Below are 12,142 nucleotides of genomic sequence, written 5' to 3'. Positions count from 1 at the left end.
CGCCTCCGCACTCTCCTGGCTTCCATCTGCGACAAACACTGAAAAAAAATCATGCATTGCCTTGTTTACTTTGAGACTGGCAAAGGTAAATATTTGAAAATGTTTACATAGCACATAAAAAGTGATTAAATCCTATGTTACACGCTATAAAAGGCAAATGAAATCTAGAGTTGGACTTAATAATTTAAGATATTAAAAAACTTCAATATCTTACTTGTAACAATAATCATAAATTCTGTGAATTGCAAAGTAGGAATTATTACTTTTACGTTACTGTTAATTATTGAACCTAGATAAGCATCTCTAATAGAACATTTTATCGCCCTGTTTTCAACTGACCGTGTGGCCTAATGGATAAGGCGTCGGACTTCGGATCCGAAGATTGCAGGTTCGAGTCCTGTCACGGTCGAAATAAAATCTTTTTTCTACCTTTACAATATTTTACCAAATAAATAAGTTCAATATTATGCAAGCCAATTTATCTTTATTTAAAAAGATATTTAATAATTTACCCACAATTTAATCTGAATGAATGATAAAATCCTTTTTTTCCGATGTGCTCTTATCCTGTTCCATGTCCCGACTCACTTGTGTGTACATTTCAACGGTGTCCTGGCGCTCGTCCTCGTTTTCGCTGTCGTCCTGGTCGTCCTGTCGCTGCTGTTTACCCGCTTTAATCAACCCATCCAAATCCACATTCATGTCCATGTCCACGAAATGTTTTGTGCTCTGTGGGCGGCTGGTTGGTTGGGCTTTTGGGTGGCTGGGTGGCCGGGTGGGTGTTTCCTGCCCCTTGCGTCACTTCCTTGCAAATGCTGCAGCTTCCGTTTCCGGGATATAATGTTCATATTTTCGAGGACATTTTCAGGAAATAAAGTACGTCGCCCTCGGAGCGCCCGCTCCCGCCCATCGTTTGCCGAAGGGGAATGACGATAACAAACCCCATCCCCCATCCCCCTACTATCCCCTCCCCTTCCCCCTTCTCATCCATCCCTTCACTAGTCACTTCCTCTTTGGGAGTCCTGGCTCCTGGCAGGAAACTTTTTGCCTTGCGCCGTGTGCGCATTTATGCCAGCCCAGAGCTGACAGGAGTCCACCCACTGACCCGCCCATCCACACCCACCTCCCACCTACCACCTCCCCCTCCCCCTCCTCTTCATCGTGCTTTCTCTCTTCGCTTTTTGCTTCCGCTTTGCCAGCAGGATGCAGGATGCAGGATGGAGGACTGGAGAGGAAGAGCTGCGGGGACCCAGAGTCTGTTTGAATTTTGTCGCACTTCCTGTAGGTGGAAAAGCTTCGTGCGTCTTCCGCTTTTCCAGAGCTGCTCATCAGCAACGTAATTTCCGCACAGCCAGAGCAGCTGCCTCCGAGTTCGTGCTCGTGGGTGGGCAAGGATTAAGGGTCCAGACAGCCACTGGAACAGGGACAGGCTTTAAGCAGCCTGCTTACACAGGAAGAGCACACTTTAAGAAAAGTGCAAAAGAGGAGTTCCTAATTTCATAAATAAGTTATTTTTTGTTGAATAGTTATTCAAATTTAAACAGGAAAAGATAAACTCTAGTTTAAATATAAATTTAAATTGTATATTTATTTTATTAAATATTTATAGATTTTGTAAATGATCTTTGGATCTTAACAAAACATTCATAGAGGGTATATCTGCATGCCTACAATATTTCAAAGGACTTAAAAAACAATTATTAGAGTGTAATGCATATTTTCGGTGAGTGCAGCACTTCTTTTCCTCAGTCAGAGTTCAGGTTAATGAAGTGCCCCAGCGACAACGACAGCATATCGGATCGGATTGCCGGGCAACAAGTGCTGCTCCTCCTGGCCACCTTTATCTGCACTCCACTGTGGGCCCCACCCCCCCGGAGCAGGTATCTCTGTATCGGACTCTTTGTCCGCTTGGCAGTTCATCAAATTCTCATGTGACCAAGCCAAGTAAGTTCAATTCATTCGAAATTTGATATGCGCTTCACATATTTAATGACTTCTTTCGGTTGCCGTCTTTACATAACACTCGATTCGATGAACTGCCAACGATCCCAATCCGATTCGATGCGATGCGACACGAATCGGATCCCCTGTTGCACCCACCTTATGAGCCAGGCAAAAGGCACTTGTCGTCTTTGGGTACTTGGAAAAAAATGAACCACCAAACTTGCCAAAAAATTATACAAGCTTAAGTAAAATATTAAAATTAGTTTAATCCTATTAGTTAAAGGTTAGTTTTTTAAGAGAGTTTTCAGAAAATATTTGTATTCTAAATAGATCGCTTTTAAGCTATTTTATTTTGATTTTATTGTGATCTTGATTTTAGGACATAAGATTATTAAGTGCATATTTATTAAACATATTATTTAACGTTCTCTTGTTATTTTTTCCTAAGTGTAGGGTAGGGCCTTGCCTGGTTTTAAATGCCGCGGATATTCCCCATTTCCATGTCCAATCCCTCCGCCGGGATGGGAATCCGAGTGCCCCATCCCATCCGAGCACGTGACGGAACGTGGATCCCTGGACGGCGAGTGGAAGTGGCGGTGGCACTGCCGCTGCCACTTGTGGCAGTAATTTGGGATAGATGTTGCGTGTTTCTGTTTGGTTGTTTGGTTGTTAGCTGCTGCTGGCGGCTCAAATGCCACGCCCTTGTCGGCCGGAATGCATTTGTATGCAGCGTAGCGGATGCGACGGTCCGAGCGTTTATTTCTCCATTTCTCGGAGAGTGGGAGACCGGAGACCGGAGGCGGAGGCCCAAGGAATGCACTAAACCGCTAGCCAAGCAGAGGGGTCCAAAAGAACCCGAGAGTTTCGGCCACAAGTCGAAAGACGGCAGCGGGTAGAGCATAATAAAACAAAAAGGGAACGGTGGCCAAGAACAACAAGTGGGAGTACACTGGCAGAAAACGATCTTAAGATGGTTACTCAGCAAAACAGTCTTCTTGTAATATTTAAAACTATACTATACTAAATATATAATATTTAATCTTTTATATCTATGATACATCTTTGCTTAATGAACTCGTATAGTTGTATAACCATTAATTAACTTTCTTACTTTATTTTCTTCCAGTGCAGAGTTCTTGTTATTTGTAACCCGGATTTACATCAGCATTAAAACAAGGGGAAGCACTGTAGTCAAGTGCCTCGACTATCAAATACCCGTTACCCAATCTTGACGTTCATATACATGTGTATGTATGTAGAAAGCAGGGCTGAAACGCCCCATAGGTTGGTGGGTGGCTTATGTATTTTAAACCTAGCTTGGTGTCGTAAAATAACGGGGCAAAAATGATGCGCAAAAGAAAGAATCTATTTAAAGCTCAATACTTGCACACATATCGAAGGCAAACAAGCTTAAAAGACTGCCATTTGCAAAGGAATATCTGCACAAGATCTGAAGAACCGTTCTCTGTTAAAGCTCTGTTAAGTTTTGGGGATATGTAATGTTATGTACCTTACTATACTGTTACATACTTTTGAACCAATACAATATACCCTTTTACTCTGCGAGTAACGGGTATAATGAAAGAACGAACAACAAATTACTTTTACCGATCACAAATAACAACAGGAGAAAAGAGAACAACAAAAAACAAGAAATAAGAAGAACAACAACGACAGTAAGCCACAACATTAAAGTCGGAAAGCAGCGGAAGGGGGAGGGGGATGATAACCCGGCTGAGACTGCGCAATGACAGCCGAAGAAGCAGAGGACACCGGCTGAATACGAATGCACGTATTAACCACAAGAAACAACAACGACGGAATAAAATTTCCTATGTACAAATGCACTTGTCCAAAGGTTCACTTCTCACAATTGATATGCCCATCCCGAAATGGAAATTGTGCATGCAGAACGGAATACGCGGTGGGCGTCTTTGGAGCCCCCGACAATCGGCGGAATGGGGACGTTTGGTTCGATTCGGTTGTTGGGAATTCCGCTTCCTCAGAACGCTTAGCTGGTAAAAATTCTGTCACTCTGAGCGCCACGAAAACATGGTGATTGGAATACTAAAAATAACTTATCAAATTCCTTTCGAAATAAATCATTTCAAAATAAAAAAAAAATTATCTGAATATGTCAATAAAATTTAGTACTGAATTTTGATCTTCTGAGTCATATAAGCATTATTCAAAGCCAAAGAAATAAATGAGATTTCCTTAAGGTACCACTTAAAAGAATTAATAAACATTGCTTCTTATGCATTATAAAAATGATAACTTTAATAGGTTCCGAGTTTCGTAGATGTACATGATTACGTGTGTATATATGTATATTGCAAATATGTAACTATAACAAACAATAAGCGGAACAGATTTTTCATCATAATCAAAGCCTGATAAACTGCAGCACACAATAATCAAATCGAATCGAATTGTAATGAAATGAACAATTTCAGCACCAACACTTGGCACCCGCTACAATAATTTTATGCTATTGCTATGGCTACGCGAAGACAATCTAAATTAGTTTCACAATCACTGCGAGTTTGCTAAACTATTTAGCATAAGAAGCCCATCGAGTCCTCCCACTTAAGCTTACAACTTAAAATATTTACACAAAATCCCAGGTGACCGTCCCCGTTAAAAAGTCGCTAGTGTCGTGTAAAACTCCCGAATCCTAAGTTCCCATATCTCTTGGTGTCTCTTGGTTTCCGCGGTGTGCTCAGAGCCAGAGCAGGCGTTGATCCCAGGCCTGCGGCTGGGCCAAATCTCAGAGACCCGTGTGGCTCGTCTGCAGCTGCTCGATGGAGATGGACAGCTGCTCCAGGCGCTGCATCAGCTGCAGCATGTTCTCCTGCGCCTTGTTGGTGTTGAACTCGTTGCCGTGCTCCAGGGAGTCTTCCTCGGCGGCAGCCAGCTCGAAATGCAGTTTGGCCAGGCTCTCCTGCTGCTCTCGGATCTTGGTCATCTGGTCCATCGTGCAGCCGGAACCTGCTTGGGAATTTAATGTTAGCGTTAAGGATTAGATAAAATGTTAATTAACAATTCAAACTGCACTCACCGAATGCCTTCAGCTTGCCGGAGTGAAAGTCATCCAGCAATCCGAGGAGGGCTCGCTCCATGTGCTTCACATCGGGAACTTCGGAGACAAAGGAATGGTGTTTTATTGGACGATCGTCGAACTTTTCGCTGTGGACACTGGCATTTGGCATCGAAGCTGTGGGATTTTTGCGACGCTGCGATCGCGGTGTATTCTGATTGCTATTATTATGCTGATTGTTATTGTTGGGTTTTGTGCTATCATTGTTGTTGTTGTTGTTGTTGGGAGTGGTGGTGTTGTTTTTGGTGATTTGGGGATCAGGTGCTAGCCACTCGCTGCTCACCAAAGTGATTGCGTTCAAGCTGTTGGCACTGCTGTGTGTGGGTTCCAATTGATCGGAATCTGGTTGCGGCATTACGCGGTCAAGAAATCAAACGTGGGGGATATGAAAGTACAAATAATAAAATAAATAAAATAAAAAATTATAAGAACCAAGGGCAGTGTAGAATTGATCTTTATAAAATAAAAAATAACCTTGGAAATATAAGATCTAAAATAAAATGCACAATAGATAAAAGTGTTGCAGAAAAAAAGGGTTTAAATACAATCCAAATTATTACTATGTAAAAATAAATTTTGTTATAAGATAGAACTATGAATAATTAATGCTCTATTATTAAATTCTTAACAACCACTGCCTCATGAACTGAACCGATTGGAAAGGCAAATAGCCAGGAAAAGAATACATCCTGCCGCAGGCTGTTTTTATTTTCGCTTTTCGCATGGGGTGGCGAGAGGCTTGTAATTTCAATTATTAAAATGATAACCTCCTGTTCAGTGTCTGTGTGCGGTGTACTGGGTGAGGCCCGCGTATAGATGGACTGTGAATAATGGAATGTAATGTATTCCGGCCATATGGACGCCGGAAAAGTGCGTCATCGATGGCGAAGGTCAATTATAATGTCCGAGTCAAACGACAATTAGTTCAATTTGTTAATAATAACAGAGAGATATTAGAAACTCTATTCCTGCTTATTTTTAGATATAATAGAAAGTGTAAGAATAAAGAATTCATATGAATAACTCAGTGCGAAGTGTGGGAATAACATATAATAGATTCACTGAATCCTTCCCAGCTGGCACCAAAAACCGCGATCCACAGCGACTAAAAGCCATTTTGGAGGAGAGAACGGTGATTAAGTTTAATTTATAGCTTCACTCACCTTTTAGCAATTTACGCGGCCGGGTCTTGAATTCGAATCGTTCATCTCCACCGCCACCGCCGCCACTCCCACCGTGCGCCTGTGGGCGTGGCCGTCGCTCATTTACATATGTCACCTTCGTGGCTGCTTGACCCTGTCCCTGACTCTTGTCCTTCTCCTTTTCGGATATCGTGCGTTCTATGGAGCAGGAGGCGGAGTTTCTGCTGCGAGTGGTCTCCCCACTAGATATTCCTTTGATTTTAATCTAGAGAAAACGAGGAAAAATATAATAATTTTTGGACCGAAATCCCAAAGAATCTTACATTGGGGACGGCGGGCGAGGCAGGGGTTTGAGCTGATTTTGGTGCGCTTTGGCTTTGGGCTTCTTCCTCCGTTTCCACATCGTTTGGCACTAGTTTCTGGCGTTCCACTACCTCATCGTTGGGCTCCATTTCGCTGGGTTTCTTTGGGTTAAGACCTATTTAATTCTTTGAAAACACACTGATTTTCTTTGTTTTTATTTTTCCACCCAACGAGTGTGACCAGATCTGATAGTACTGAGAATACCAAGTTCACAAATGCGTGGCCTAAAACAGTGTTTCCCTAATATATTTCGGTAAATATTATTGGGCGGGTCTTTTGACTTGACTCGAAATGGAAGTAAAACAAAATTATTAGTTTATATTAGTTTCGCTTTAATCAAAACAACATCTGATTCTTAATTTAGGCCTTCTTTTTGGAGAATCCCATAGTGTAGACCAAGTGGACAAAGCTTAGGACGCCAACGCCGCACAATCCGGCTGTTATGCCAAACAAAACCTTATCTACTGGGCCGCCCTTCAGAAAAACTGGTAGATCGTTGACAGCCTATAAAAATTATGAATTTAAAAATATTTTTTGAATTTCTAGTGATCCCAACTAACCTGGAAAACCTTCATTTTATTAGAGAGTCCATCGGGTAGAGCCATTTCGCTTAGATTTGTTATGTAACTGCTGAATATAGTAGAACACTTTATTATTATTTGTTAAACAAGATTTTCGAATTTATATTTTTGACTGGTATGAAAAATAGCAATCTTCTTTTTCAAATGTCAGTTAGTTTCCCAAATAATACAGTCACCTTAGAACGAGCGACAATTAACGAATAGCTTTCAATTGCTGCAATTTCTTGTAACAGATAAAAATAGAATCATTAACAGATGATTTCATGCAAAAGGGAATTCAAAATAATTGCACTCAAGAGTTGTCAAGTGGTAGGAAAAGTATATCTCAAAGAACATGTAGGTTAAAAATTTATTTAAAATATAACTTATTCAGACAAATAAATAAAAAAGAAGTATTTAAAATGTATTGAAACTTTAAATAAATTTCTTCAACCCCTTGTTTTGATATCTGCTTAGTCCATCTTAAAATACATTTTGAATTTCGCGCGCTTTTAAAGCCGTTACGAATTCACCCTACTAAGATTGATTAAAGTCACAAGGAGCAAAACTTTTCTAAAACTAATATCGTAATTTAAACCAATCACTCAAAAAAAAAAGCCCAAGAAATTCATTTGTGCCCATCATTTTCCAATTCGGAGTCGCTTGATTGATTTAAATTTTGAATCTCAACGGCCGGATTTTAGAGTTGCGTCGTGATTTGCCCGTTCGAGAAAAAAATTGTGTGTTCCGCGCTATTTTGGCTTTTTGTGAATTTTTCATCAGGCGCTCAGGCCAAAAGAGCAGCGATTTGGCGTCTTTTCTGCACTATTCGTTTTTACGGACGCACGCCAATGCAACACTGGGTGCGGGCGAGATAGCCGTAGTCCGATTTGGGGCGCGGCAAAAGCTGCGCAGAGCTGCCATCCCGCTCGCTCCCGCTGCGGAAAGTGCTTGCGGCGAAAAGCACTCCGAAGACACTTGGGGATATCCACCCACTGCCGGCATCTGTGCGCCTGGTGGGGATTACAATAATTCTACACCGAATGAGTTGTGCAATTTCTTTGCAATTCGCAGCCGCAACAAAAAAGAGCGAAACGAGCCTGGAAAAAATTGATTGTGGTGTGGGTTCCCTCTTCGGGATTTTTCGGGCCATTTTTCGGAATATTTTATATTTATATTTTTATATAAATTTGTATTTTTTAACGAAAAACTGATAGGAAAGAATCAAAAGGATAGGTCCCAAATACATTGATATTCGGTTTTATATTTTCCAGTACAAAAACTCAATCTTTGGCGCTATCTTGCAAAATTGGAGATCCAGAACATTTGAAGTTTGCAAAATAAATATTTTACTTAATTACTTCAAGTGTAGTTACAAGCTTTTAAAAATCGCTATTAAAAAGCACTATTAATTAAGAACAAACTGTTTCAACAAAGTTATTTTATCTCTTCTCTAAATAAGTACAAAGAAGTGGGACAACGAAGTTTTGGATTTAAAAGGTAAAATAATGGATTGCCAACTCGAGGCCTTGCTTTATTTAATTTGTTTGGACAATCTTAGCAACGGGCCAATAAATAAATTCTTTTGCATAATTTGCCGACTAAAAAGCTGTTTAAGCTCTCTCGGCCGAAAAAAAATGTATATAAAACGCTTACGCTCGGATCGTTTGACACCCCCCATTCCCCCACGGAACCCTTGAAACATTGTCGACCTGTTTCAAAACAAATACATATTGCCCTGCTAAAGCCTTCGCCGATTTTCAGCAAATTTTGTGCTGCCATCCCAGCACAAAGAACTTTGAGATGTCGAACTTTCAAAAACTGTAGCTTCCATGCTAAATTAACTTGCCAAAGTTGCGAGGCCGCTTTTCGGTATTCCGAAACGAAACTTGAAAAAAGTTAAATCCGAGTGCTTTTATTAAAATAGCCAATGATATGGGAAGACTTTGGGCACGTTCTCGGGCTCTTCGCAGGTTCGTTACCCAAGGGCCCCACTCTACTGATAGCCCCATCTCCCTCCCACTTCCTTTCTGGACAATCTCCTCTAGCAAAGTTTAAGTTCTAAACTTGTTCTGCAAGCTGCAATGCTCGAGAACCGTGAGCTCCTTCTCGTTTCGGCCCCTAGTGGGTGTTTAAAAGTTCTAGGGCAATCAACAGGCACAACTTTAACTAAAACCGTTGCATTTTAAACTTTAATAGGTACGCTAAAATAAGAAATCTAGTTTAAAATGAGTTAAAGAAAGTCCCCATCACGTCTTTAATCAAGTTTTAAGTTCACCTGAACTGAAAAGATCACTTAAGATCAGAATAACATGCAAGGATTCAAAGTTGGAAATCTAGACGATTTCGAATGCAAGATGAATCTTTTAGAAGCCTTTATAAGATATTTTATCTCATATTAATGTTATCTACGGATTAGGCATTATTAAATCAAAAGCACCTCACTTTTGCAGAAAGCGCTGTTAATGCTTTTTTTGTGCTTTGCGGATTGAAAGTTTTATCAGAAAGCCAAATTGATAGGAAAAGGGGATGCAGAGGAGCTCCAACTCATCCAGCATAAACAAAAACAACCTTGAATCCCTGTGCAAAAGCAACTCCACTGCACCCGCTGCCCTTTTTGACTCTTTCTCGCCTCAACTTGCACGCAACTTAGCTGCGTGTAAGTTGAGATGGCAATACAGTACGAGCGCTTGCGATGGGGACAGAACATTGGCGCTACTCCTTCGCATGGGGCAAAACAAAATGGATTGCTCTTTAACTAAAACAGTTAACAGGCGCCCAGCGCAAAGAGGGTGGAGAATTCAGGCACTGGGCAAACATTGCGGCATATATTCATCTCTTTCGTGCGTTCATGGCCCCCGTTATGCATCTCCAAAATCTGATGGCCTAATACAAAATTCACAAAACCGCTATGAATATGAGGCATTCACACTATTCACTCACTCGTACTCGTAAGCCTACTCTTATCCTCCGCCCCCGGCGATTGGGGCGTGGCAGGTCGCGAGTGAGTTTGCCGAGTGGATTGAATGGGATTCAATGCGATAATGGTGGATACGTAGAGGTTCGCCGCTCCTCTGGCGGCGATTTTTGTGTTGTAAAAAATGTTTGAACTGTTTTAAGTTTAAGTTTTAACGGTAACAGTAAAGCAGAAAAGTGTAGGAGGTTGATTTGTCGCCGCAAGAGCGAGCGAGCCAAACAGAGGGCAGGCAGGGACAGAAAGAGAGGGATATAATGTGGCGAGGCCGTCACCTTGGCATTGAAATATGCTTACCCACACAAACAATCAAACACACGTGTGTCTGGTAAGGTGAGGGCGAGGATGGGGGCCAGAGTTCATTTACCTTTGAGCTCGCTCTGGCATGGTGAATTGGGTTGTCATGTTGCTTGTGCGTGCGAGAGAGAAAGAGAGATAGCCAGAAATGCTAATTACCTGGCGGGAGCACATAAATGGGGAGTCAGTGATGCCATTTATTCAGGGGGAAAATAGCTGTTTCGTTACAAAAAATTTATTATGTGTAGGTTTTCCCTCATATTTCTTTATTTAATATTAAGGGTAAGGCATTCTTAGTACACAGAAAAAGTAAAAACATATTAAAATTACAAATATCTTCTAAAAAAGAAAGCTGAATCGACCACCCTCATTGAAGGAGTTATCTATGTCAGGAGTTATGTATGTACATATCTAGAGAAATAGGAGCGGGCTTTGATTTTTGCAAATAATGTTTGTAATATTTACAATATTTAAAAGTATTAAATAGTTCTCTGGGTTAAAAAATTGTTGTTTTATATTGTTTTGGCTGTATGTTTGTTATCTCTTTTTTGTTACTGCTTCTGCTTTTAGTCGTGATCTCGAGCGTTTCTGCTTGTTCTTCTTCTGCCTGGGGCTGTCAAATGTGTTTCAAAGTCAATGTCGTGTGAGTGCGAGCGAGAAAACCAGCCCTGACCCTCCCCACTCCCTTGCTTCCTCTCAGCCCCACCACCCACTTTTTTTTACTAAACAGTAGTGTGCGTGTGCTCTCCAGATTGTAGTTGTTGTTATTGTTTTTCCTGTAGTTTCTGTGTTTGTTTTATCATTCTAAGTGGTCACTGTTGTTGTTGCTGGCGCTCCCGTCATTATTTAGAACCTTTTTCAGTGTGCGCATGAACAAAAAAAAAAACAGCAGTATAAAAAACGTAACACACCACAAACACACACAACAAACCCAATACGGGTGTGTGCATGAGCGGGGCGGGTATCATCATCATCAAGTGTCGTCGGCAGAATCGGAATCGGAACCAAAACCCCTCGCAAAAAAAGGGAGCTTGCTGTTCGCCTATTCGAAAATTTCACTAAAAATTGTTTGCACTCTCTCGCCGGGTATGAAATGAAAGTATCCTTTCGGCGAAGCCCCCAGCAAGCCCTTAGAAACCCCCAAACTTCTTCCAAATGGGGTTTTCGGGTGATTCCAGATGGTGGTGGTGATTTTTTGCAAATGGGTTGTCGTTCTGTCGCACCTGTTGGCCAGGTGGATTGTGTCAACTTTGCCTCTGAGCTGGAGAAAACCGTTCGATTTGTGGGTGCTCGCATGCAATTTTGTAGGGGCTGAACAGTGGCGTTGGGGTGGGGAAATTCAAATTGGGGAAAAATAACAACATTTGGGGATTGGCTCAGGAATGAAAACTCATCTAGTAATATAGGGGTCGCTTTTCCATACCTTTTTAAAGAACAATTCAGTGCGAATACTGTACAAAAATGAACAAGGATAAAAAGTTAAAAACTAATTTGTTACCAATAAGTTTACCATAGAAGCTTTTCTAAGTAAAAGTTCATGTTATTTCCTAGGTCGCTTTATAGCACTCGACACCCTTGATATTTTACCCGTCTGAACTATAGCGTTCCTATATTTTAATTTACGAGTATTCTAAACTTGAGCACTCGTAGTCGCTATGTAATCATTCCCCTGCATTCCCCTTACGAAAACACCCCCGACGTAGCGATATAGCGTGACGTAACAAGCGAGCGGAACACAAGCGGAAAGAGTGAGTGGGAGAAC

General features: G+C 41.3%; 2 protein-coding genes and 1 non-coding gene across 7 annotated transcripts; 1 reads left to right on the top strand and 2 right to left on the bottom strand.

Moving 5' to 3' along the window:
- The first annotated feature begins 336 nt into the window (after positions 1-336).
- Trnar-ucg lies at positions 337-409 on the top strand. The gene has a single exon. It is a non-coding gene; the product is annotated as a tRNA-Arg (tRNA).
- A 3,790-nt stretch (positions 410-4,199) lies between these two features.
- Positions 4,200-6,731, bottom strand: LOC108092541 (coiled-coil domain-containing protein 28B). 4 transcript variants are annotated; one of them, XM_017192169.2, is made up of 4 exons: positions 6,510-6,731; positions 6,208-6,451; positions 5,006-5,386; positions 4,200-4,938 (listed from the first exon to the last, which is right to left on the bottom strand). In XM_017192169.2, the coding sequence occupies exons 1-4, from the start codon at positions 6,636-6,638 to the stop codon at positions 4,715-4,717; spliced, it is 978 nt and encodes a 325-aa protein (XP_017047658.1). In that variant the 5' UTR covers positions 6,639-6,731; the 3' UTR covers positions 4,200-4,714. The 4 variants fall into 4 exon arrangements, with proteins under 4 accessions (XP_017047658.1, XP_017047659.1, XP_017047660.1 ...); XM_017192170.2 differs by having other exon boundaries at positions 4,200-4,935; XM_017192171.2 differs by having other exon boundaries at positions 5,006-5,083.
- Positions 6,732-6,860: 129 nt separating this feature from the next.
- LOC108092341 (cytochrome c oxidase subunit 7A1, mitochondrial) lies at positions 6,861-7,371 on the bottom strand. Of its 2 annotated transcripts, none has more exons than XM_017191877.2 (3): positions 7,307-7,371; positions 7,110-7,179; positions 6,861-7,053 (listed from the first exon to the last, which is right to left on the bottom strand). In XM_017191877.2, the coding sequence occupies exons 2-3, from the start codon at positions 7,152-7,154 to the stop codon at positions 6,910-6,912; spliced, it is 189 nt and encodes a 62-aa protein (XP_017047366.1). In that variant the 5' UTR covers positions 7,155-7,179; positions 7,307-7,371; the 3' UTR covers positions 6,861-6,909. The 2 variants fall into 2 exon arrangements, with proteins under 2 accessions (XP_017047366.1, XP_017047367.1); XM_017191878.2 differs by having other exon boundaries at positions 7,110-7,176; positions 7,307-7,366.
- Positions 7,372-12,142: the final 4,771 nt, after the last annotated feature.

The sequence above is a fragment of the Drosophila ficusphila genome, unplaced genomic scaffold (genome assembly GCF_018152265.1).
Source record: "Drosophila ficusphila isolate 14025-0441.05 unplaced genomic scaffold, ASM1815226v1 contig_412, whole genome shotgun sequence".
NCBI lineage: Eukaryota > Metazoa > Arthropoda > Insecta > Diptera > Drosophilidae > Drosophila > Drosophila ficusphila.
Note: the sequence above shows the minus strand (reverse complement) of the source record. Positions and strands in the feature narration are given on the sequence as shown.